The following is a 26,680-nucleotide window of genomic DNA, read 5'->3' as shown; positions in this document are numbered from 1 at the left end:
TTTGGCTCAGCAGCGCAAAGTATCATGGTCTATGTAGTTCACAATGCTGTGTTTGGCTGAAGCGGGCTGACGGAAATGTTGAAAAATATTTGCTGGTATGACTGATTTATGGGACCTTTTATTGGTTACAGCAATTTTTTGTTCATGTGAACAATAAATAATCTGTTTAATTTGGTTGTATGTGTATTGTTTCTGTAGAACATGAAATACAAATAAAATAATATGAGCAGTTGCATGTAAATGTGTCTAGACAATGCTAATTAGCTGTAGTCCTAATTATTCATATAGTTCAAACAGCAGTTAACATTAACCTCAAATGACCTCCAATGGCTGATAACACCTAATATTGAGGCACTTACTTGCTAATGCACGCACATATTGATTCAATTTGTGGAGGAACTCAAATGTGTTATGTGCTGGCGATTAACGTGGGTCTCAAACATAGGTGGCCAAAACAAACATCAAATTAAACTGCACTAATAAACTAACCACCAGAGGGTGCCGGAACTGCACAAATGCAAAACAACTTGGGCTTTTAAACAGATTTGCTGCTATTAATATCGTGACATGACGACGGCGATATCGTGGCAATTTTAATCTCGCAGCATCACGATATTGCCGATGTTGTTACATCCCTAATATTTATATGGCTCTAGTGACAATGACGCAATTGTAAAAATTGACAGCAGTTATTTGTCATACAGTATATTCACCATGAGACTGAACTGTATATATACTGTATTTGATAGTGCAGCTTATCAATCTAATACATCAGAGGGGAGGAACTGTCAAGTGTCAAGGATAATGTGGCTATATATCTTTCATAAATCACTTTTACTCCCAATGAACCTTAGGCAGAAAAGAGATTGATGCCTGACTTTACTGCACGTTCCTGTAAATACTCGTGTTGATTTACGGACCCCATTTATTTACATTTCCTGCTTTTAATATAAGGATGACATTGTTTACATCCTGGATTCAGCTCGATAAACGAAGCCCAGGTCTCCTCTATTGCCCGTTGCTCTTGCTGTGCCGTTCATGCTGTTGTTGTGATTGATGACTTATCCACATGCACATTCAGGTCAGTTGGTCACAATCAGATGTGAAGTGTGACCTCCAATCGTGAGCAAGACAAATATTAGCGTTCCCTGACCTAAAAATCCTTCAAATTCATCATGTTTTGCCTCTGCCAGACGACCCTACATGCTAATGAAAAGCAGTCGTGTCACCCGGGGGCCCTAATTTGCTTTATTTTTGATTACCACTGCTTTTAATTTTTAACATGATTATGTTCAAGCCCCCAAACAGTGTCGAGCTATCATTTGAGTTGGCAACAATCATGTAAACACTCAAGTCAAGTCTTTATTATTCCCTGTTTGGTGCATGGTGTAGTAAGTACACTATAGGGGCAAAAGTATTAAGTAATCTACTGCAACAGAGTTTCTTCCCCCTTTGCAGCACAAGGTTCCACTCTCTTTCGAACACTTCCTACAGCATGTTTCTGTTTGCAATTTTTGTCCATTATTCAGAAGAATACAAGAACATTGTAGTTTACCCTTAACTTGTTTAATGGGGTTCAGGTGACGTCCAGTCTAATCCAACCACACCTTTATTAGCCTTGCTTTGTGCATTGGGACTTTGTTACAGAAAACGGCCTTCCCAAAATAGTTCCCCATAGAATAGAAGTACGCGGTCCTGTACGATCCACCACAAAACAAAGCCCTTGGTATTATCTCAACATTTGTCCACTCCTCCACTCTTTAGCTACTCCACTGGCATTGTGTAGTTGTAAGGCCACCCTGGACGTAATGCCAGATGAGGTTTGGAACGCTGCTTATTTAGCGTGACCAGCGGCCTTGCTCTGTGATTCCTCGTGGAGTTATTGTTTCAAAACACTTCCTTCTTGCAACAAGGCCACTTGCAATTTATCGAGAATATCTAGCAGTCAAATAAAGGCCCCACCTGACTTATTGCAAACGTGGCCTGCTTAATATTTAATAATCAAATTCAACAAGCTCTATGAAGAAAGCCCCATATCTCATTCAACATGCTGTATACCAATACTTTTGTCCATTTAGTGTATTTCACTATTCAATTTTGCTCAGTGGTAATCAAATGGCAGCTAAAATATCAGGTATTGACTTTGCGAAATAGATTGCAATCCATGTTTTATTGGAACACTATTAAGTTAAATTTCACTTTCAATGGCTCCGCAAAACGGTCTATTATTTCCACTCCACTACAAGCCATCGCTCGTGTTGCCACCATTGAACTGCCTCGTATAGTGGCACGTCTCAAGCCCCGAACGCATAAATGAAGGCGGGAATGAGAGTTTAATGGCCAGCATCCACAAACTGCTGCTGCCGCTGGTGAACGCTGGCAGCTGTGAGATTGGTCCTCTCGGCCCAGACGGAGTGACCTTGTTGGTTTTCCACCTTCCACAGGCTCCCTGCAAATGCTTCTCCTCGTCCCTGCTCTCCACTCCCCATTTCTGTGTTTGAACACACTGGATTCCAGACCCTTTTCATTTACCTGTTTTTCATTGGGCTTGGAAAGCTGTCTCCTCACACACTCTACTAATGTGTCTCACCACCTTAGCTATGTGGTTGCTCAACCTCTTTTCCTGTGTGTATGTTCTATGTGTGTCCCTCTCTTGCTCTCACGTGCTTTTTGGTGTTTTTTCCTCTGCTTGTCGCTGCTCTCTCCTCTCTCTGCTGCCATACCTCTGCATCCTGTCTGTCTCCCTTAGTGGGGCAGTGTCAGGGTGTCAGAAGGGGGCAGCAACTGGGCATGGGGATGATGGGGGTGGGCCTTATCGCACTGACAGCATGAAGAGCATGATGACGGAGGGAGCGAAGGCCGGGAGATGGCAGGCCGTCCAGGGCCACGTGCAGTCTGGAGGATTCAGACCCAGCAAGTGAGTTTAGCCTGCCGTGCACCAAGCAAGGAGGTGGAACGCGACTGAACTGTTGTGCAGTGCGTGTTATATATATATATATATATATATATATATATATATATATATATATATATATATATATATATATATTATGAATGTTTTGAGTTACAAACGGGGTCACGGAACCAACTAAGTTTGTAAGTTTGAGGTACCATTGTATTTATAATTTCATATGTGTCCTTGGATAAAAAGTAAAGTGTGGAGAGTCTCCGTTGCAGAAACGCCCAAATGCAGTCAATGAATTGGGCGATAATTGACAACAGCCTCTCAAATATCCACACACTGTCCTTTATTTCTCTTTGTACGCTTACAATGTAGCTACTAGGAAATCCGCATCTTCATTGACATTTGCGCCATGTGCGTGGTTAAATAAGAAGTATTACAGTACAGTTATATGCGGATCATCAACGCATTGTTTCTCAGTATGAACACCAGGGGTCTCAGTTTCGTGGAGAACCTTATAATCTGTTACACAAGTCTGTTACACATTTTAAAATCCTCAGCAGCTATGTTTAGTGTTCTGACTAAGCAGGTCAATTTCAGCAGGGAGCGAGGTGGGGCTCAGGTGTCAAGGTGAGCGTGTGGGCGCAGATCTTGGTGTGTGAACCCAATAAGACCTTGAGCTGACACCACACTGACTCAAGTCTTCAGCTCCACTGCACAATGTAACCAAATTGGGACTGCACCGCCTGCAAGTGTTCCTACTAAAATGAAACACGGAAAAGTGTAACTTCCACACAATGGCTAAAATGATGCGTCATCCATCTGGCGCCGAGTTCATGTCGACTGCGTTATTTTGCTCTCCCGTGACGTATGACATCACCGAGACTCTATATTCAGCTCATATGAGGCTGTTAATTTTCAGTTGGGTGTGATTTTTACACCTTTCTTTGGCGCCTTCTGATTTTCTTCCAACACACGGCATTCACGCTCATCACTACCTCATCCTTCATCTGCTCAGACCCCCCCCACCCCCATCCTTTCGTTTTACCCCTTCTCTATAATTGGTTTCTATTTTCGTGCAGCCATAAGAGTCTGTATCTTGTGTTTGTGTCTCTCACCCCATTTTCAGACTCTCCGCCATCGTTACCCTCTCCTGTTATTCCTCTCCATCTTACTGTTTGCATGTACAGCCACTCCTACCAGTCTCTGATTCCTGTTTCGTTTTGACACAACCTCACATCACCCCTTTTATCTTTTATGTACGGTCATTAAATATGATTAACGGTGCACCGAAGAGCAAAATTGCAAAATAACGTCGGGTGGAGTAAAGCAAAGCGGAGTAAACTGAGGTGAATAGCTATCATGACCTAATTCAGCTAGTCTGGGTAATGCAGTCAGCTGACAGTGGATGATAAATTTAGTCGACAGCAAAAAAATGACGTTTTAAAAAGAATTCACAGGTTAGCTTTGTACTTAGGTGTGCATGGAATTTTATGTCGCCCAGCTTTATAATCATCAGTGCCAATGTAGACAATCTTAAAAGGGGAGTGGAAATGAGAAGTTGACAGAGGGAGGGAGACATAATGTAGGCCTTGGTTGGCTGATAGATGTCTCTCGAGAGCCAGCATGTGTTTAAAAGACCCAAAAGGAGAAAGGATGAGAGACTCTCAGATAATTTTCAGTAGTGAGTGGAGGAAAATGGGGATCTCTCATCAGAGCAGAAAAACCTCGCCACGAAGGCCCGGAAGCTGCAAAGCAACAAGCCAAGCGTCGCAACGACGCCCCGCGCCCGTTCGGACTCCACACATCCGACCGCTGCCGCCTCGAAATACTCTTTCGCGCACGCGGCACGCTCACGGCGGGCAGACACGCAAGCCGCCCTTGTACGTGACACGGGCGCGCAGGGCGAGCACACAGCTGGCACGCGGCTGGCTGACGCCGGCGTGCGACCAGCAGACGGCACACGGCGCTCACTCGGGTTGCACCTCCTACTGCTATTTGTGCTACTGCTGTTACTGCTGCTGTCTCACGTTGCTCTCCTTCTCTCTCCTCCTCCTCCTCTCTCCAACTCCCCATGATCCACCCTCCGACTCCTTCCCCACCCATCCTCCCGCTTCCTCCACCCCTTTTCCAACATCAACTTCCTGTGTGGATGAACTTTCGATCCATCCCGACGTCAACCTGACTGTTTCTGCCGTGACTCCCTGCTGCCCTCTGTCACCTTGCCTCACCTCTGATGGTTCTGTCGCCCTGCACTACACATCCGCTCCTGAACTACTCCCCCCCTCTTGCCCTAACACCTCTCCTACTTCCTTTTCTGACTCCTCCTTCTCTTCCCACCGCCATGTCCTTTGCCGGCCGTGGCCATCCTCTCGTTCTCTTTCGTCGCTGCTCCTCTGCCCTCCCAGCTTTGGGGATCCGGTATTGTCCTACGCATCCACTCTGGAACACATCCCGTCTGGGCCGACCCGCCCTCGGACGCTGCTACGGCAGCAGAGCCTCCAACAGCCCCTCATGAACCCGCCGGGATCTGGATTTGGCCATCCGCCCACCACATCTCAGAGTTTGGGGCAGTTACACACAGCACCTGGACATCCCGGGGGAGGCGGGGCTGCTGGGAGAGGGGAGGCAGGTGGTGGTGGCGGTGGTGAGGGTGGGGGCGCAGGTAAAAGAGCTGTTCCACGAGCCGCGCGGGGCAGCCTCGCAGGAGCGGGGGCCTCTCGCTATAGAGGAGGCGGCGCAGGAGGGCGCTCGCGTGCCAATCCGGGCAGTTGGGATTACATGATGGACCAGATCCGGAATCGCGGGTTGGACGTCAAATCCTTCCTGTGAGTATTTACCTCAGCATGTTTGTGGAATCTCCTCATCCATAGGCCCGTTTTACTAGTGCAAGTGTTTGTCAATGAGTTTTAATGTAATGAGTAATTATTATATGCCATTATTATATTTAGTGACTCACTAATTCTTAAGTCTACGATATGTCCATGCATCTAATTTATTCTGTTTTGAATGATATCTGAGATCCAGGGAAGGATATTACATCTTTCTGTCAAACTGTGCACACTGACTTACTGTATGTGCATTTAATTAAGGTGGGTGTGAGCGTCATTGTTATTTGCACTGGACCTTCGAGTAAAACATATGACTATTAATGTCTCTGTCTGTATAGTCAGTTCTGTTGATGTTCATGCGTACCACGCTAATGTCGACGGATTAGATCGAAAGCATATGATCCTGATGTTGGCATGACTGAAAAATCTGTCATATAAATGTTAATTCGATATTGTTGATGGCTACAAGCATTGTTTTTGAGCTGGATCCACGGCTCTCATTTGGCTGATAAAGGATATACCGGTACTGTATCTCCCTCTAAGATGACGATTACATTTTGTCTCACAGATTTTGGTGCATGGAAGAGCAAGGCTGGTTTTTGATTTCTTTTATGCTAATATAAAATGTTGAATTATTACGTGATTAATGAGATACTTGCACATGTTAATGCAAACAGCCTTAGCAGTAATGAGTTGAAGTGCATTACATTATTAATTATCGCGCAATATGCCAATAGTCTGTTATTGCCTATCTTTAAATTAAATGTCACAACAAGCCCCTGGTCAGTGGACTGGTCAGCACCTTTCAGCTGCTGCTATTTTATTCCACGATAAAATGTTCAATGTTTACGGTGCATGCTCTGCTAAACAGTAACATGTGTTTGGATTGAATTCAGCCTGTCGCGTGCAATTGTCTTTACAGGACAGGGCCATGAGTTTACAATATTCATGAGATGTCAGTGAGAATCTCTATATTTTATATTCATGCAGTCCCACTCAATTACATGACGTTATTTCTGTGCCGCCCCTTGTTGTAACTATGAAATGTTGGGAGACACACAAGTAGGCCTAATCCATATTTTATGAGTCGTGGAAACTAATATTGGTCCAGCTGTTGGGGACATTTGCTTACTTTCATGCTGATGGTAAACCTGGGCTGATGGTTGAGCTGCTAAGATGCTGGCATGTGTCTGCAAGGGCACATCACACAGGCCATGTGTCACTGTGCATCAGTATAAGAGCAAGAGTTAAGCAGCTGAAGCATTGATCTTATGTCAACAGAAACCATTACGTCTCCAACATATTGTTACTTCAGGCCATAAGAGGATGGAGTCACACACAGGGGAGGAGGGGTGAAGAAGGCATGAGGAAGGACACTGCCGAGGTACAACATACAGCATCTTCTTTGTGCTTTTGCACTGATTCTGTGCTAGAATAGACTTTTTAACATTCGTCTGCCTTTTTATCTAAGGTTTAAGGATCTGCGGGCATATGAGAGTGACACAGCTGGACTAATGCCTTCAGCTCAATGAGCATTAGCAATGTAGCACATGCAAGCACCAAGGTCATTGGTGAACTGCCCGTTATAGTCAACTCATCATTGTAAATGTGAGTTAGAGGTCATTGTTATATTTTCTCTACAATAGCGACACCTTAGATGATTGATGATGGAGCAGTGCGGTAATAGACACAAGCCAACGTTCAAGCTAGGTCATTTCAATCTCGGACAAACAAGTGAACCATTGCTTGAGTGAAATTGTCAAAGTGTTTGGCACGGATAAATATCCCTTCTTTGAGCTGTTTTACCAAATGGATCTCTTGGGAGATACAACTGATTTTTAGCCTTAAATCAATGATTTCGCCCTTGTGTCATTTTAATATCTGTTAACTGTCTCACTGCGCCTTCCTTTACTTTCAGAGTATCACTTGAAGTGTTTTACTGAATTGTAAATGCCTTCATCACCTAGTAATGGGGGAAGAGCAAGCCAATAACTATTCATTCAGTCGACTGCAACATTTTATTGAAGAGTGCACCGCAAATACAAAACAGCTTTTAAGAATAATTCATTGTGTGAACAGAGTTGAGTTCAACATAAAACTTTTCAGGGTGGCATGGTGTCCGAGTGGTTTGCATATCTGCCCCACAGTTCTTGGGTTCATGGTTTGAATTTCGTGCGTGGTGTTTGCATGCCATCCCTGTGCTTGCTTGGCTTTAGGGTACTGTGACTTTCTGCAAGTTAGCTTCATTGAAGACTTCAAATTGTCCGTAGGTATGAATGTGAGTGCGAATGGTTGTTTGTCTATTTGTTCCCTGCGAAGACTGCTGTTATCAGCGGCAGCTGCTCCGCGATCCTCATAAGGACAAGCATTATAGACAATGAATGTATGAATAGAAAAAATGTTAAAAAAGAAAGAGTTGACACTTCGTGGAAAGCCAATGCGAACACAAGCAGCTCACATTGTTTTTACAAAAGAAAGTACGTATTACTATTTGTCAGGCAATATTTGGAACCAATTAAAATATTTGTCCTAGACTGCTCTGTGTTATTTGACCAATTATTAAGGGGCTAGTGTATTTTGACGAGTGATAGCTAATATGGGCAATGGTTAAGAAAATAATGACCAGTTATTTCATTGGATGACAAAATGTGGGAAACACATGATTTATGTAAAGATATTGTTAAACCACATAATCTCTGTGCAAAAAATATCACAAACGGGTTACTGTAATGTCATTTTACAGTATCCTCAACAGAAAGTGTATGCTAATGCTAGTCGCTAGCTGTATTATTCGCATACGGTGTTACAAACTAGATCCTTTTTGTAACTATATCTCTGAGGCCATACTAATTCCAGCCATTTATAATCCTTTAGCTCTTTTAGCTTGTTGTTGAAGTTCGTTGGACACATTTAGGTTACCACTTTTATAAGAGCCTCAAGTTTTTTTCAAGTGAGCAATGTGGGACATTTTTGGCTAACAAATTATGACCGGGGATGTGCCTTCATCTGCTAGGATGACAGAGAAGGTGGGAAACTACTGATATACATGTGCAGCTGAAGATTATTAAACAGCTTAATCGTTTTGTGAGAAAAGCTCTGAATTGCGTGTAAGAAAAGCAAAATTGTGAAGCAAAGGGGGATATATTTCTGCAGTCTGACAGTAGCATATTTTCTAAGCGGAGGTACAGTAGTGGCATCAGCGGCTTAAGCTATAGAAGCGTGGGTGTGTGTGACAGGCGGCGCGGAGCGATGAGGAGGCAGGATGGTTAAAACGAAGGGGATAGGGATGTGGCGGATTTGCGGGAGGAAGTGTGGTTGAATAGTGAAGTGTGAGGAGTGCAGCATGGCGGGCCAGAGAGAGCAGTGACCCAGAAAGCGGCGACACACGCCGAGCACCTCTAGACGCTATGTCACTCAAATAGAAACAATTAGTCCAGATCCTTGTAATGAGGCTTAATTCAATCCTAACTCTGGCCAAAGTCGACAGCTGCCATGTTGGGTGGAGGACATGTTTGGTGAAGATGTGCAACTGCGTGGATATTTGAAATGTGTTGAATGAACACGTCCATTAACACGTATTGTTTAACATTTGTGCCTTAATTAGTTCATGTCTGTGTGAACTTGAGTCTTTAATTCCCTGCCACAAAGGCACTTTTCTTCCTAGTTTTTTGATAGTAGGGTTTTAGGAAAAGTTTGTTTCACCAGGCGAAAGGCGAAGCTTCCTCCGGGGAATTTTGAGGAGGTTGTGCACATCCATGCTGAAGCCACCGCTGAGAAAGAACTCCCTTCAGACCATGAGGGTGCTGCAGAACGCCCTGCTGCTGCTGCTGAACCCCCTGATGTTTATTTAGAACATGCTAACTCCTCTTCCTCATGGTCAGATGAAATCTGAATGTTTGGGAAGGTTTGCTCACCCTTTTGATCGGGTTGGGTCCTGTTACTTTACCAGGAGTTGGCAAAAGGTCTCATACATTCACTAAAGAAGCATAAAGATTTGGCAAATAGTTGCTAATCTTCATAATAACCATCCTTGACATTTGCTTACAGTCGCTAATATTAGCCAACTGTCTTTCTCAAACATTTTTGCATACATTTGAATGAATGTTGATAGTTGTCTCAAAGCACTACTAAATGTCGCTAATGACAGCGGGGACCCCCTGATTTTTGTTCAGACTTGTTTGTAAGCATTCGCGACTTAGTGAGATACCATCTTAAAAGTTTTGTTGACTGTATCTAATTGTTAAATGCATTATGACTCCATGTAGGCCAAAGTAGAGTGAGTAATTGGGTGCAACTGACCGAGAGGTACTTTTGATTCATTCTTCAACTTTGCTGCCAGAAGAACAAAAACATGACAACTATTGGACATTGACCTACATCCACTCTACAACAGTTCCTCCAGTCAGCATTGTACAACTCGGACATGGAAACACGAGTTCAGGACATTCGAGGATAGTTTCTACCATCCCAGGCAAAATATTTTAATCAGTAAGCTGATTAAAGTCCATGAAAATGTAGTCAAACACACATGGCTAGTTCAGTCTCAGCAGTCGTTTGCAATCTACTGAGTTCCTTAATTATTAGCTTTCAATTTGGGGTTCGTTTCAGGTTCGTTAATATCCTTCCCTGGACAGTGTTGCTGTTCAATAAGTTTCTCTTGATCAGCATTTTACTTTAAGATGGCAACTTTTTCCTTCTCACAAGGTCCTGAAGTGTCCTGTCACAGTGCTGCTGTCTGTTCTCACCTTAATTGACTTCTCTTCTCTTCTCCTCCGCCCCCCACGTGCGCCACATCTTCTGTGCTCGATTTCGCGACGCTTTGCATCTGTTCTCCTTCCTTTCTCTTCCCATCTGTGTCTCTCTCTTATCTGATTTTTGTTTCCTGGCGAGCCAGCGAAGGGAAGCTGGTGGTCCTGTCTTTGGCCATCGGTGTGGCCGAGCAAGACGACTTTGCCAATATCCCTGACCTGCAAGAAACGCAGCAGACAGTCCCAGCGGCCAGCCAGGAGCCCCCCCCTGAGAAGAGGTACCAGATAATGTATGAGTGTGTTTGTTAGGTAGTGAAAAGGATGGCAAAGGAAAGAATTGGAAGAGTATGATCTCGAAGAATGAGCTTAGCCAAGATTTCTGCAGCAAGGCAGAGGAGAGTAGTTTTGACTAGTGGTGAGTCACGACACTTGCCGTAAATGCTTTGTGATAAAGGCCGTCGTTGAAATAACACCGCAAATATACGGTACACAAAAGTAAAAAGAGATGATGGGGCAACCACACGCGGGGAAAAATGGCTGCAATTTTGAAATGAGTAAAAAGGCAAAGCACTTTGAATGTTAGCTGTAAAATCAAAAAGGAAGACATTACATGGATGGAGGATCATTTGCACCCACTGATGCTCCAGTCCCTTTTCTCGACACATTTTAACCAATGAAATAAAATTGTTTTCTCAACTCGTGATCTTTTCTTTTTTTTAAACTGGGATGATAATCATCTCCTGTATCACAATGGCATTCTCCTCTGTGTTGTCATTACCTTTTTTGTTGTCACTTCACTCCTGCCACCACACTGTAGTTATCACATTTCCTTTGTATTTTCACACTTTCATTATTCTAGTCCCTTCTTCTGCTGTCTTTTTTTTTTTTTTGCCTCATGCTCATTAGCTGCCTTCAATCACCCTCTGCTGCTCTGAGAGTCCCGTCTCTGTAGCTCCACCAAGGGCCCAGAGAGCCTTCTCATTATTCCACAACATGTTCGTCGCTTACATAAATATCCAGCTAAAAATAAACCCTTTCCTTGACTGCCACCTTACCCACTAGAAGCCAAAAGATTTGCACTCATCTATGGGGATCCATTACACTCATCTTCCAAAATAATTGCTTTTGCATTCTGTACAGGAATTTCGGGGCGGGAGCGGGGAGTGGTAGGAAGCATTTCAAGCACTGCAAAATACAACAGTGGTTTGTTCTTGCGAAACAAAACGCTCAAAGTGCACTGGGCTTATGTTGTGCATGAATGTGGCCAGGTTCAAAGTATTTGTACCTTCTCGGAACCACGGTGAAATCCAATGCTCGGCATCAGCAGCACGTTTGATTTCCCACGCTGGCCTATTAATCTCTTTTTACCCTCTCTTCTGATTCTGTGACAAATTGGAGACAATTTGGAGATACATGATGATAACACACGCCTTGAAATGGCGTTAGTAGGGTGAACAAATTTTGATTATTCGTCACACCAATTATGTCTCACTCGCAGGTGTTTCACTCAGCATGAGACGAAGAAGACATGAAACTAAGGTCTGTTACAAGACAGATGTGTTTTATCATTCTCATGCAGTTGTAGGACAACGTGATGGCCGTCTGCTACTAGAAGAGCATCCAAACAAGGCTGCAAATGCTTTTAGCAAAAGGCAAGCACTCTCCTACTTTAATAACAGCCTTAAGTGCTTGCAAAACTTCCCCATGACATGTATTACCTTGGGGTTCATTTAACACTGCAAATATGAAAGTGTTCTTTGTGAAAGAACGCCTCTTTTATGAACATCAAAACTATCTCTGTTGCCCAGGCTTAGTATGAAATTCAGCCACGGAGAATTACCCTTTCCTGCCATTTCTTGCATATTACGTCTGGCTTCTCCAGCCATTGTGCTCACCTGGAAACCTCCTTTAATGGCTTGTGAAATCCACTAATAAGACCAACAAAAGCCAGGCGCTGTAAGGCTACTCTGTGCTCCAGCACAGAGGCTCAACTGCTCACCTTGATTAGCTGTGATTGAGTGCGGGTAGATTAACCCGGGGTTCATGTAATTTCTTGGAAATAGAATAAAAATGGTAAAGGAGTATTTAGCTATATTGAAAGATTTGAATGCCATAACCTTTTGCTGAGCTCCTGTGTGTGCCTCACCTCTGCTGTTAACTAATTCCAACAGAACTCCCTATTTTATTTGGTCTATTGACAAATTACAAGCTGAAGTGTTATAATGAGTGATTTAGCCACATTTTAATTGGATGCTAAATACAGAGGCTCAGATGAAATCCGTGGCGTGTTAGCAATGCTCAGTGAACACATTCTGGGAGTTTATGATTCCCTGTAGTGTTAGTGCTGACTTCACAGATGTCTGACTATGATCGAATCGATCAAGCTTTTGGCATACTGCTTATTATCATCTGGAAGCTGCCTCGAGCTGGAGACACAACAGGCACTAACTTTCATTGTCACTTTCTCCATTTCATAAAAACCCGTGTATTTACATCAAATATCCTCTTCATGTGCCTGTCACATATCCATGCGCTCTAAATGGACACAAATAATGAGACGAATAGCATAACATCGCTGTCCGGTGGAAACCTCGTATGGACAAATATGGTCAAATTCACTTTTTTTTCACTAATCGATTCTAATGGTTCGTCCCTTATTTGTTTGTAATTTTTAAAGGAGAAGTCAACCCAAACATAGTCATAGTCAACCCACTAGTTGAAACAAGGCATTCTGATAAATGTTGCGTTTGTGGAATAAGAGTTAATCCACTTGTTTATAGCCATCGCTGGGGGCGGCCATTTTGTTACTGTAACAACCAATCACAGCTCACCTGTTTACTGAAGCTGAGCCGTGAGTGGTCGTTATCTGAGCATCTGTGATGTCATTTTCAGTCGACAGAAGTGACAAAATGTGCCGTAATTGTTGCCTCTATTTTTTTTTTTTTTTTTTAATAGTAAGGAAGTGAAAATAGTAAGGTTTGCTAGATTAAGTTGGCTTGTTTGTTTAATATGGATCGATGTGATACTTCATTGCAGAAGGATCCTTGATGGTGTGTCACGGAGGTAAGTCTCCGTTTCATTTTATTATCCACTTGATCGACGGGGTTAGTTGGGTCATTGTTTTATTTATTGCATCACTCATGGCTTTAGACCTTTAAGAAGGCGTTTTGTGAAGATCATGTGATGAGGCTTCACACGATTGCGGACTTTGAAGTACTCGGCTGCCGCCAGCGTTAGATTAGCGATTGAATTTATTTTTTAGGTAGTGTTACGTTGATATGAGTGTGCAATAGCAATATAAGATATAATACAACTTGAGAGACAACTCAAAAATAGCTGGCGTTTTTTTGTTGGTTTGTTTTTTACCTCCTGTAAAGTTGTAATTTTGACACTACAACAATTCCGCCCGACAGCGACGATAATATATTCTGAATGAATGGCCCAAAACTCAACGAAACAGAGACTCATGTCGAAAGCCTTCCCAGAAACTTTCATTTCCACATTCTCCTCCATGTTCATTTCCTTTAAATGTCCCCTTACTTTTGTCCATATAGAGCTATTTAGATTTGGCAACATTTTGCTGTCATAAATCAAACATCAAACCAAAATGGACTATTCGCATAACTTTCCAATGGAAAATGTTTTCAATGCATCACAGTAAAATCTCATGATCTATTTTATTAGGTGTACTCTACAAATTTGAGTAAGAGTTTGTCAAATAATAATGTTTACAAAGTTTAATTACAGACCTTAAATACTGCAATATATTGGGGTGATGATCGAAACAAGTGATATATATTCCAGCAACTTTCCTATCCCATTTTTTATCATCCATATGAGACTGAATCAATATCCAGTAGCGTACTAAACTGCACAATCAATATTCTACATAAAATTTGACTTGCTAATTGATAATATGTCTATATTCAGGGGTGCACATAACTGGTACGCAGGTACGCATGCGCAACAGAAATCACTGATGCGTACCGTCATTTGCGTCACGACGCGCATTTGCGTACCTGTACACACTAGTGGTAAAAAAAAAAAAAAACACTAGTGGTGCAGTGGAACGAATCATCTTTGATTGGTAAGGATCAAGCATCGGTTCAGGATGGGCACGATCCGCAGAATGGTCGGTGAAAAAAACTGCGTTCACAATAAGGCAATGTGACTAGTCTGCATTCAGTAGAAGAAGTTGAATACCCAAGATCACCAACTTCAAAACAAAGATTACCAAATAATACATTGAGTCATTAATTCCAATGCAATAGCCTTAGTGAACGTTTTCTTTGAAGTTGGCCAGCGTGGTGGCGTAACGGCTAACTTGACTTCCGTTTTCGACTATTCGGCAGTTTTAACGTATGCTACTAACAACAACACAACGCTGTCTTGAAATCATTTTCAGTCGCTAATTTAGGACACGAACAAATCGTTGGTTAATTACGATGTCATTGTATGATACGGCACAAGTCTCCGGCGTTAGTGGCTAGCAGCTGTTATCATTTAGCTGGTAGAACAGCTGCCTCCTGGCTTACTTTTTTTTCCTTTTTTTAAACTTGATTTTCTATATTGTGGACCTAGATTACTTTGTAATGTGCTGTCCATGTTTTAAGAAAGGTGCCTAAAAACAAAACAAACAAAACAAAACGTTTTCTTAATTTAATTTGTACCAACACGTTTGCCTAATATTGTAAGAAAACATTCAGCTCAAAGTGTCTGGCAGGATACTTTGAAATGTATACACTCTACCACTTAGAAAATTGCGTTAAATTGTGTTCTTAAATCCTAAACGGCCATGTTAGACATTAGGAGTTTTTTTTTTTTTTTTTTATGGGTAAAAGCGTTTTATGAAATAAATGAAGACAAAGTTCTAGTTAGCTTTTTTTTGTTTGTTTTTTTTGCACATAAAAAAAACCCCACAAAAAAAACGATCCATGACTCAAATTCCATGACCTGTCCGAACCGTGACTTTCGCGATCCGTTGGACCACTAGTGAGTACCAAAGACAATCTCCTGGTACTCATGCGAGTACCGCATGAAAAAAATTATGTGCACCCCTGTCTATATTTGATCTCTTGATGGAGTATTTCCTGACACTCTTAACCTTGCTTAGTAATCAAGCATGCATGTATGCAAAGTATCAAAGGGTCAAATATCCGCTTAATGGGCCTTCTCCTTGGCCTTGAGCAGCGTGCTAATGCTTAATTGTTCCTTTGCTATGATTGAAAGCCAGCCAAACAAACACGGCATCATCCCCACTGGGCATGAGAAGCCGAGATAGGCCGCGACATTCATTCGGCGCTGTCACTGACCTTGTGTATGTGCGCTCACACGATAAAAATGCGATAAAAGTCTTCCGCATGACCATGAGTTTATGAGGTGGAGTTTGGGCTGACAAACAATTTTCTAGATGTGCTCAAGAGAAATGCGAGGGGCGTGGATATGATTGCAGGACAAACGGACATATGAGTTCAGTTGGACTGGAAATTGGTCCATTGCTCTGATTGGAACCAAGCATGCTGAGATATTTACCGTATGACGCAGGCATCCATACACTGTTGATATTAAAAAGCTTACTGGTAATTAGAATGTTACAGTGGCTTGTAAATGCCTCATTGGTCTTTACTCATACAATTCTCTTGCGATTCACTGAACCTGTATAGCACAGGCTCCTCCAGTGTTGCCATAAAGGGAAGCCACATTCCCCAAGAGCTTTGAATCTACATCTCAGTGTGAGCAGCGAGTCAGCCACCCAATGGAGACGGAGATTCGGGACAGAGGAGGCGGGATGTATACTTGTGCCGCATTAACATTCAATCCACTTGCCTGTGGCCTTTCAATTATTCAAGCATGGATGTTGCATCATTTTGTGTAAGCCAGCAGAGACGTTGCTTGTTTTAGAATACTTCCGAGAGATATTAATAGATATAGATGCAAATATCCAAGGCTGAGAGATGGCATTATTGCAAAAAGGCCTATAAAATGTATTATATATTTCATGAGATGAGTGTGACGCTTACTTACTGTTGGACATGAACAGCAAAATCAAACAAGACAGATGGAGGTTGCGACATTTATCCTAAAACCATTAATTTAATAAATTTAATGTAAATATGTCATGTGAATTGATTAGAACAGTGATTATCAAACTTTTTATGCCAAGTATTACCCAAAAAAATTTACTTCTGCTATATATGTAACACCATCATGAGGAACATTACAATACAGTATCATTGTAAGCTTAAGTGTTCATCGAAAAAAGGAAGAGGTTTTATTCCTAAAAGTAAAGATTCAGTGCAAACGCCTAGAACATAAAAGTTAAACACAACTGAAATGGCATTTATTCTTGTATTCATGTATCTCTAAAGCAGAGATGGGCAACTTAAATGCTGGAAGGGGACACCATTTTTCATTTTTTCGTTTTTACCACACACTTCCTAACCAGTTGTATGTCAAAAAGGCTATATCAGATATAGACAAAATACATCCATACGTGCAAAATATATGCTCTTAATTTCTTTTTTGGCAATACACTTTTCAATGTATGTACAAAAGATGCACTAGCCTAACCCGGCAACAAAGGGTTTGAAGCGAACAACAAAATAACTACATACTGGAATTATTTTTTTCCAGTACAAAGGGCTCTCTTGCATAAAAATTACCATTCAATGACGGCACAAAACTGCTTGCTGAACAAGAAACCAACATTAAGTGCAAGAAGTCAGAGGTCCTGTGTTTGTCCTGCATATCATTCCTAATTTTCAAAAAATTGTTAGACCTACTCACAATTGTAATATAGGGCGGTATAAACCCAGTGTAAGAGCATCTAAGACATGTCTGCCATCTAGTGGTGATTGCTGATTTTACAACTCTCTTCTTTTGGGATTTTTCTGGGAATTTGTCCCCCATTTTACCTTTTTTCACCCCCAAAAAAATAATTTTTGAAGTTAATAAAAAAAAAGAAATACAAAAGAAATGTCTTTATTTAGTTTTACTTTTTTGGGTGTGAAAATTAATCAAAGGGTCCCTCAGAGTGCGGCTCGCGGGCCACTAGTTGCCCATCCCGGCACTAGAGGGAGTGCTTGTACCACTAGGTACTTTTGAGAATCACTGGATGAGACTTTACGATGCTGCGCTGATACTACGCGCCTCCTATCACAGGGGCTTTTCAGTCCTGACTAATCAGGCGTGCTGATTAAGTTGACCCCTGAATCTTCCTATCAGTGTGGCTGCCGTTAATATGTTTACATCTCCTGGGAATGCACTTTGGAGCATTAACGCACTTATCAAACCAAGGCAAACGTGAGAAAGACTTACAAATTCATTGGTTGCATTTTTATAGTCATGCATCACCTTCCTTCCAATTGAGCCATCGGAGGCTGTGCATTGCGTTACGTGGGCCTGATAACAGGTACGAGGCTGGTACATGTGTGCTCCTCAAATAAATGGACGGGGAGATGGGCAATTAGGAGCTTTAAGATGTGTTCTGCCTCAGAACAGGTGGCTCATTTGCTGCTGCCTCCACCTCAGAGTCAAATCTTGCATTTCAATCTGCATTCAAAGCATTTAGCGGCTGTGTGATGGACCTTGAAAGAAAAAAACTGTTGTGATCAGTTAATGTTAGAGAAATCATTTAGTGGCGTTCAGACTAAACGTAAAAATTACAGACAGTATTGAAAGGCGCTGGATTGTTATTGTTTGTCTGGACAATTAGCTTTGGACAAAGTGATCCTATTCGACATGGCTACGGGAGTTAAATTGACAACCGTGATTTTAAAAATTGCGCAACAGCTTTTAGGAGCTCATTCTCTGTGAATGAGGCAGACACACGGAAGACGACATTCATTTAGTGCCCGACGGTATTGCCTCTTCTGGAAATTGGATTTCAGCAGACTAGCGATTGACAGTTGCTATTTAAGTCACGTTCCCAGCCTTGACGCGCTGGCAGCAATTAGTTAACAGTAAACGCATCTGAGTTTTTGGTCCTGGGGGCGGGGGGGGGGGGGGGGGGGGGGCGCTCAAGCAGCAGGGATGACTGGCTGAACGGACGATGAGTTATGTGAGCGCTGCTCTTGCTGTGACTGTTTCATCCTGGGGAGTTTCCACTATGGCCCCTAAAGTGTAGCTGGGCTGGGGCAGCACTGAGATTGAACAACGTCATCACATGGTCTCAGCTGAGTTTGAGTGTGTCTTGGGGTGGCGGCAAAACCAGGGGGCTGGGTTGGGCTTTGTTTCTCGCGTCTCTCTCCAGCCTTGAAGTGGAGTGTCTTTACCCCTACCCCCCAACCCCTCTTCGAGCTGCTGGCCCTCGGTCAGGTAACAAAACAGGATAGTATCACAGGACGGTGAAACCCACAGTGGCCCCGCCTGCCTCCACATGTGTGTTTGTGTGAACGCGTGTGTCCGCGAGGCTCTCACCCGTACCTGTCATATATCCTAAAACTCTTTGTTCTCATTGTGTTTGCCTGTTTGCTGCATCCCTCCTATTACACCTGCCCCACCCCCCACCCCTGCCCACTCCCTACTGCCTCTCACACACACCCTAAATCCCAATATGTATGATCTATGTTTCTAAAAACCGTTGCTATGCCAACAGCCCACTTTCTGAGCTGCAGGGGAGTCTGATCTGAACTCAAGTCGATTCTGCCTTCTACTGGCTACTGTAGGAAACTGCAGGCTTTAACGCATCAAGATCTCCATCAAGCCCCATGGGGTCAGACCGAAACGCCATCGGCGCCATAATACGTTGATTCATAGATTTTTTTGGGGGGGAAGATTAGATAAGCCTCAAAACCAACCCTCATTTCAATTCATGATACACAAAAAAGACCTGGAGGACAGAGGTATTTCCTGCTACTAATGTGCTGTCCCAGCCACTTTGTGAAAAGAAGCAGGAGGCAGCACTGGAGCAGAGGACCACCTGAGGTGCTGTAGAGCAGATTGGTAGGAAAGCCATTGCTCAGGTTGCAGGAGCCCCTACCTGAGAATGCAATGAAGCCCTGAGTGAAGCATGTAGGAGAATGAATAATTGAGGATGTCGACTCCCCTATCGATACTTGGCAGGTGGAGGAGGAGGGAGGTGCTTTGCTTTACTCTAAATCCTAAGCATCGCCTTCTGCTTCAGAGCTCCTTTCATCTAAGTCTCGGATCGCGATTTAGAGCTTGAGATGCCTTTTTCGCTTGCCTTTAACCTGTTGCCTGCAGTTAAAAAAAAGAGAGAGAGAGAGAGTAAGGCCCCTGAAAATGTAATGCCGCCCCCGGCAATTAATACAACTAATAGCCGATGGATGACTATCCCCCTCCCTCCCGGAATGGGTTAACACCCCTCCCCGCCTTTCTTGCTCCAATTCCTTTGCTGGTTGAATTGATTGTGATTTTGTGCTCGTCCCGTTTGCTCGCTTTTTCTGTCTGTCTTTTTGTCAGTATATTTTCCCCAGTTCTGTCCTTGTGTCTGCAAAAAAAAAAGTACACCTGAACACATTTAACCTCTCCGAATTTGGTGTTCGGCTAAAATCGAACAAGCCATGAAACATTTTCAATTAAAAAAAACAAAAAAGCTTGACAGATGCTGGCCAGACAGACAGACTTGTTGATGGGCTCGTTGTTTCCTGCCTGTCCAAGGCATTGCCCTCACTCTCTGAGTGACACCTACTTGCATATGTCATATATGCACATGTAGCCAATGCCAGTTTGTGCTTTGGCCCTTGTGATCCCAGTCGTCACTTTTAGTGTGTTTAGAGTGTTGCTAAATGGTTGGGAAATAAGGCTAGAATCAAGTTGGCATTACTTCATTTCAAGTAGCACCCTCTTTTGTGACACTCTAAATGTGCATTTCCCACTTTTTTTTTTCTTCTTTTTACCAAAGTATGTCACCTTTGACATTTTGTTTTTGGTATCCCACAACTTATGTCCCTCTCATAGTTTTTCCATTATGGATTCATAATTCACATTTTCCTTTTCTGCTGATGATCAATTGTATTTATTGTCGTTCTCTTCATCATTCTCTCCCTTCAGCATGTGTGTCCCTTTGTCTACTGTTAGATAGATTGTGTGTGCAGAGCTCTTTATTTTGGTATCTTATTCTTTGATACTTATCAGACTGACCAAACTAAGCCTCTCTTGTGTTTCCAGGCTTTCCTTCCTTCCTTCCTTCCTTCCTTCATTCCCTATCTTTTCTTGCAGCTCTCCTTTTTTCTCTCCAATGTGGTGTTTGTAACAATCTCACTCTGTTTTGTTTTGGTTTTTTGTGACCTTCATGCTATTAATACTTACAATCTCTTCTTAAACAGATAAATGATTCTATGCTCGCTTTTCTCTTTCTTACATTCCTTGTCGGACCTTCTATCTTATCTGCAGTCTTTATGATTTCTGTCGAGTTTGCGTCTTCAACCTTCTGCATCCTCTCATTTGAGTTGTCTTTCTCTCTTTTCGCTGTGGTTGTTCTCTTTTTTTCATTTATTGCCTAACAGTCTTTCAGTGTTAAGCCTGTCCATGTATGGAGTGCTGTTTTCCAAAATGTCACATTCTATTGGTCAGGACATTTGGATATTTGTATTGTATTACATGCTTTCTTTAATTCCATAAATCAACTATCTTAATTGTATTGCCTTCTTTTGCTGTTTACGTTGTGTACACCTTCTTTTCATGCTGTATGAACTCAGAAGTGTTTTTGCCACAGTGTTTATTCCACCTTAATGTTTTCTACAATCCTCATGTGAAGGGACAGTTGTTGAAATCTAATTCATATTTACAGTAGATATCAGCTCAGCCATATCAGATCACAGTTTTTTTTTTTTTTTAAATGTGTTTTGAAATTTAGTTTTTGTTTTTGATCACGCAGGCTCCTTGTAGATTTAAACACACTACAAAAAAAACAAACACGTCCTCTGTCGTGTTAAATGTCCGTCTAGTCTTCTACATGTTGCTGTACATGTTTGTCCTGTGTGTTTTTAGTAATGTCTTGTTGTTGTTCATACATGTCATTTCTATGTGGGTGTCTTGTCCATGTCCTCCCAGGGAACTAATGGTCGGCTACTGAATTGGTTTCAATGAATACAAATCTAGTGGTTCATTTTCAATGTAGAATTTGTTTACTTGCCGGAGGTAACTTTCTTGTTGGAGGTATGGATGTTTGCCACACTGGACATATGTATAGTCATTTCAGATTCCAAGTTCCGTCAAAAGCAACTCCGCACATCAAACGTCCCCAGTTCTAGCACCCATTGTTAATCTGTGGATTTTTTGGCAGATCTGATTTGGCTGTTCTCAAAGAAAGCAAGAGAAAGACACAATCAGCTTTGAAGTGACATCTATCCCAAACACAAATTTGGACTCAATTGGATGTTTGTGATAGGTAGTTTTCATGTGCCAAACAGGTGGAGGTTGGACTCAGACATTCTCTCTTTCCAGGGACAAGTTTGTGTAGTCCCGTTGGTCAATGTGTGTTTGTGCTTTTAGGGGTAACAAGCCAGCCAACAGTCCCAAAGGCCAACCCCCTGATGCTGATGGCCACTCCTCCGTTACCGACCTGGCTAACTCCCTCACTGGAGACATGGTGATGGTAAGACCAACTGTCCCAGCACACATACAACAAACAGTTTATACAAATACACCTCTGTGATTTAAGTACACTCATGTTTTTGCAGTTTATTTGAACCTCATATGAAGTTTGTCAGAAAAGTTCCAGGACTGGTGTCGCAAAAGATGCACGTTCTTAACAAGCACATCTACAAAGTGATCCTGCAGCGTTTTTTTTTTTTTCCTGTCCAGTGGGGGAGCACAGGCAAGAGTTGTAGCAGGACATCTCGTGTCCGCGTCACCATGACATCGCGCCTGCTGACAATACCCTTGAGCATCTGACAGTTCCCTGCTCACCCAAACTGGCTCTGCGTGATGTTTTTTTTATGTTTGCCAAGCTCAAGGGTGTCATCAAGGAAAACCCGTTTTGAAGACGACGACAACATCAAGATGGCCAGTATGACAGAGCTGCGGCGGATTCTGGAAGAATCCTCTCAGGAGTGCATCAAAAATGAGGGATTGCAACAGAATCCTCTGGGATTACTTCAGATATATGAAATCTATCTTTTCTGACACCATTCCTGAAACATTTTTGACACACCATGTATTACACTTTGATCAGATAATGAACTCATAAGGGCCAAGCAAGATATTTGTTACTATAAATCCTTCAGGAGATTGGATTTTAAAGTTGTGTTGAACGGTGCATTATTAGATGCTGCTCCAGTCGATTGAGGATCATCGTTTTTGAATTAGATGTGATTACAAGGAAGGAAATGCAGCAAGGGCTTCCTTTTGTAAAAATGAATGCTCCATTTAGATAGGATAAATCACTAATGCAAAATACAAATTACGTACGTCCACCATCTGATTGAAAAGTAATTTCCATGGAGGGACTAAATGACAGTGGAGGCACCCGCCTTTTCTGTTCAAAAGCCCTCCAACCAACTGCCCTGACCTTCACAGCTTCTGTGGGTCAAGCCGGCTCCTGATTGTCGTAGCGTTTGCCCTGCACATGAATTTGTCGGCCGCCGTTGCATGTGTTGGTTTTTAATTGGGAAGCACTTGTGGTCCAGCTATCTCCAGGTTCGGAGGATGATGACGGCGAGGGGCCAATCAGTGAGAAGCTGGGTCGGATCCAGTTCAGTATAGGCTACAGCTTCCAGAACACAACCCTTACTGTCAAAGTTCTGAGGGGCCAGGAGCTCCCTGCCAAGGACTTCTCTGGTACTTCGGATCCCTTTGTCAAAATCTACCTGCTGCCTGATAAGAAGCACAAGCTGGAGACCAAGGTCAAGAGGAAGAACCTCAACCCCCACTGGAATGAAACCTTCCTGTTTGAGGGTGTGTTGTTTTCCTTAATATTTGTCACGGTTCGCTTTTTCATTCATTCAATGTCACAGTTAAGTCACTGTCAGCCTGATAAGATCTTTGCGTGATTAAGAGATGCTTGATAGAAAAATGGTATTATCTGGGTTTACAATTAATTGCTAGGGCATTTTATATGGGAAAGATAGTGGGTTATCCACTTATGGAGGTATTCGTCATACTGGCAAAACTACACTTGTACCTTTTTTTTGTCTGATATACCAGTATATGTTTTTACATCCAGCAAACGGGCTTTGTGATTCTGTAGTAACACAATTGTCATTCATGCTTACTCTACTGCAGGGGTGGCCAACCACTCAAAGGCAAAGAGACACCATTTCGACTGTGTTACGGCAAAAAGCCACAGCACACGCATACGCTTAGTTGGTACCTTGATTGTTGAATGTAATCCGTTCCATCACCACGTTCAAACGAGCCCTCCACACACACTGTATCTTTTTTTTTCTCACTGTGCAAAACAGAAAATGTTCCTCACAATCCTGTCGCGGGCCGAAATTACGCTTTCATCAAACACGCCTGCTGTAACAATATCAAGACCTCATGGTTTGGTTTTATCATGGTATTGACGTCACAGTACGATATTTATTGCAATAATGTGTGAAAGCTCACACTGCAGTCAGCCTCACTGTATTTTCACAGTACACTGTCTGTTCACTAATTTGACAGTATGATATTTCTTATTTTTAGCATTTAAAATGTGATACTGTCTACTGACAGTGATTTCTTTGCTTATCAAGTCAGAAACACTGGAACACCGTCGTGAATAAAGGCAACAGGTATAGAAAAAGCCAAGTAACAATACATAAAATAATCACCTTTTATGTTTCTTTTTCTGTGCTTACTGATATGCTTAAATTTAGAGGCCAACTTATCTCAGATGTGTTGTCTGAGGCAAGGGGTGGCAGTCGGGCCAAGTGGAAGTCTCAACCACGGACACTGCTCCCCACCAGACGACGGCGCGACATATCTAATTTTTTTTAATCAGAAGATATTGTACTGTAGCGTCGAGCGTACACGGCTGGCTTCTGTTTAATAGCTTTGTGGGAGAAATGTCAAATGTGCCAGTCAGCCAATGATCAGTGCATTCCCTCAGACATGTCAAATTACCATGTGGGTTACGCAGCCAATCGGGTGCCTGTATTGCGAATACAGGCACCCGATTGGCCTGTATTGCGAATACAGGCACCCGTTTGGCCGCGTAACACAAACCCGGAAGTGAGGTCCTGAGAGGCCACACTGGCGAGTGAAATTACATTTTAAGAAGAACGGCTCATTATTTTGCAGCGAAACAAGACTAATACGATCGCAAATAACTTTTACCGCATCATTCCGTGCTCCCCACCCGTCACCACATTGTCAATAATGGGGTTACGGCGCGCTGCCCCCAGCTAAGCACATTTTCGAAAAGGGCTTCAGGAGCAGCATGAAACCGGCCAAAGAACCGCATGCGGATCGCGAGCCGCGGGTTGGCCGGACCTGTTCTACTGTATCCATGGCAATTTTGTGCAGTGGGCATGCTGCATCACACAGCAGAGAAAGGACGGGGGAGCAGGGCAGAAGCAAAGACTGTCAAGCAGACTTGCACTAAGGAAATCATAACTGTAAGGATTATGATGCCACTGGTTTCATGAAAAATAACTCTGTAGGAAATATGACGAACGTGTTTCACCACAGCACCACCTGCTGAATCTAGCTGGTCATTACCCTTCTTGCCCTAAATGCAAAATATGACATGAGCAGCTACATTGGGATGCCGACATGTTAGCACGCTGATGTTGAAAGCTTTATTGGCTCTTAGCTTTGTTGAATACTTTTTTTTTTGGGGGGGGGGGCTACGTTCTGCTAAATGTTTTTTTTTTATGTAATTATTTGTGACCAGCAGCTGTGATCCTCATTATTAGCGCATGATGGGAAACTAGGATTCTTTTTGAAATTTGACTGACATGAGTCATGATCTTTATTGCACTTTAAAGTGTCTACATTACAATGAATCCCTCGACTGATTTGAGATAGAGTGCAGGCTGGTCCCACAAATAAAAATGAATGTACATCTCATCTTCTTTTGCCTTTGTTTTAGGTTTCCCCTATGAGAAGGTGAGAGAGCGCACACTTTACCTTCAGGTGTTGGACTACGACCGCTTCAGCAGGAATGACCCCATTGGAGAGGTCTCAATCCCCCTTAACAAGGTGGAATTGGGTCAGATAAAGACCTTCTGGAAAGAGCTCAAGCCCTGCAGTGATGGCAGCGTAAGAGAGGGAGGGTCAGCCGCCGGGGTGCAAGATGATGATTCCATTCCAATGTTTTAATTGCAGTTTTTCACTGAACATGCCAGTGCCTTCCACATTCAATTTTGTCTCGATTATCTCAACCAACTGGTTTGTTCTTTGTATTATGCTCGATTAAATAAAGCTTGATTATAGATTACATCATAGTGAGCAATTTGGAATTTGATATTCCCTTACCAAATCAGATATTAGTTGATAAATGATTCATGCTGCACGTGTGTGTGTGTTTGTGTGTGTGTGTTCCTCAGGGGAGACGAGGGGACTTGCTAGTGTCTCTCTGCTATAATCCCACCGCCAACACCATCACTGTGAACATAATTAAAGCCCGTAATCTCAAAGCCATGGATATCGGGGGCACCTCAGGTAGATTTTACTTGTTATTTGCTGTTTCTCTCCTGTCGCTAACCCTTGCTCAACAGTCATGGGACCCGACTTTGGGTTGTGTGACGTTGCACAACACCTGCTCAATATTTGTGTATTCAGTGCCCCACACTGTTCCGAGAACACATGTCACCTGGTTCCTGATCAGGGTTACGCCATATATACTGTAGCTGTGTAGCAAGGTGACGTTACATCAAGCGTTTTACCTCACTGAAAAGGTTCCTGTGTCTTTGTCAAATTACAATTCGCCATTCCTTAAAAAAATGTGTGGGAATGCTAAGATATTCTAAACAAGGGAGATTAATTGAAGACTGGTCCACACATCACAGTCTGCCAATGTTTGCTTGTCAGTAAGATGCAGTAATATTGGTCATTCTTTGCAGAGGATAAAGAATCTGCAAGTATTGTTACAGTATATTATCTGGGAACATGCGCTGCTCCACTTTTTGTGTTCAAATATCTGTTGCTTTAAGGGTTAAAACGCAGCAACTGCGATTTACTGCGTTTATTAATGTTTGTTAGCTTTCCTGAGGTAAATGTATGTGGTTGTGTTAAATACACAACGTCAATTCTCTTTTTTGTACTAGTTTTCACAGTAAATCTCAACTGGTGGTTGCAATAAAGGC

General features: G+C 42.6%; 1 protein-coding gene across 4 annotated transcripts in view; it reads left to right on the top strand.

Annotated features, from left to right (window-relative positions):
* Positions 1–26,680, top strand: part of syt7a (synaptotagmin VIIa) — a 92,991-nt gene that overhangs the window by 52,800 nt on the left and 13,511 nt on the right. For 2 of the 4 annotated variants that reach the window (XM_086027077.1, XM_086027076.1), the window contains 8 exons: positions 2,828–2,917; positions 5,311–5,730; positions 10,628–10,759; positions 13,518–13,544; positions 21,939–22,041; positions 23,075–23,342; positions 25,465–25,634; positions 25,922–26,036. In XM_086027077.1, coding sequence (XP_085883203.1) covers positions 2,828–2,917; positions 5,311–5,730; positions 10,628–10,759; positions 13,518–13,544; positions 21,939–22,041; positions 23,075–23,342; positions 25,465–25,634; positions 25,922–26,036 — 1,325 coding nt within the window. Of the gene's footprint in view, positions 1–2,749; positions 2,918–3,121; positions 5,731–10,627; positions 10,760–13,517; positions 13,545–21,938; positions 22,042–23,074; positions 23,343–25,464; positions 25,635–25,921; positions 26,037–26,680 lie in introns of those variants that run through there. The other 2 variants (XM_086027075.1, XM_086027074.1) reach the window with 2 other exon arrangements.

This window comes from Filicampus tigris, chromosome 4 (assembly GCF_054856515.1).
Source record: "Filicampus tigris isolate MCC_2025a chromosome 4, RoL_Ftig_1.0, whole genome shotgun sequence".
Lineage (NCBI taxonomy): Eukaryota > Metazoa > Chordata > Actinopteri > Syngnathiformes > Syngnathidae > Filicampus > Filicampus tigris.
The sequence above is the reverse complement of the archived record's forward strand: the minus strand, read 5'-3'. Positions and strand labels throughout refer to the sequence as shown.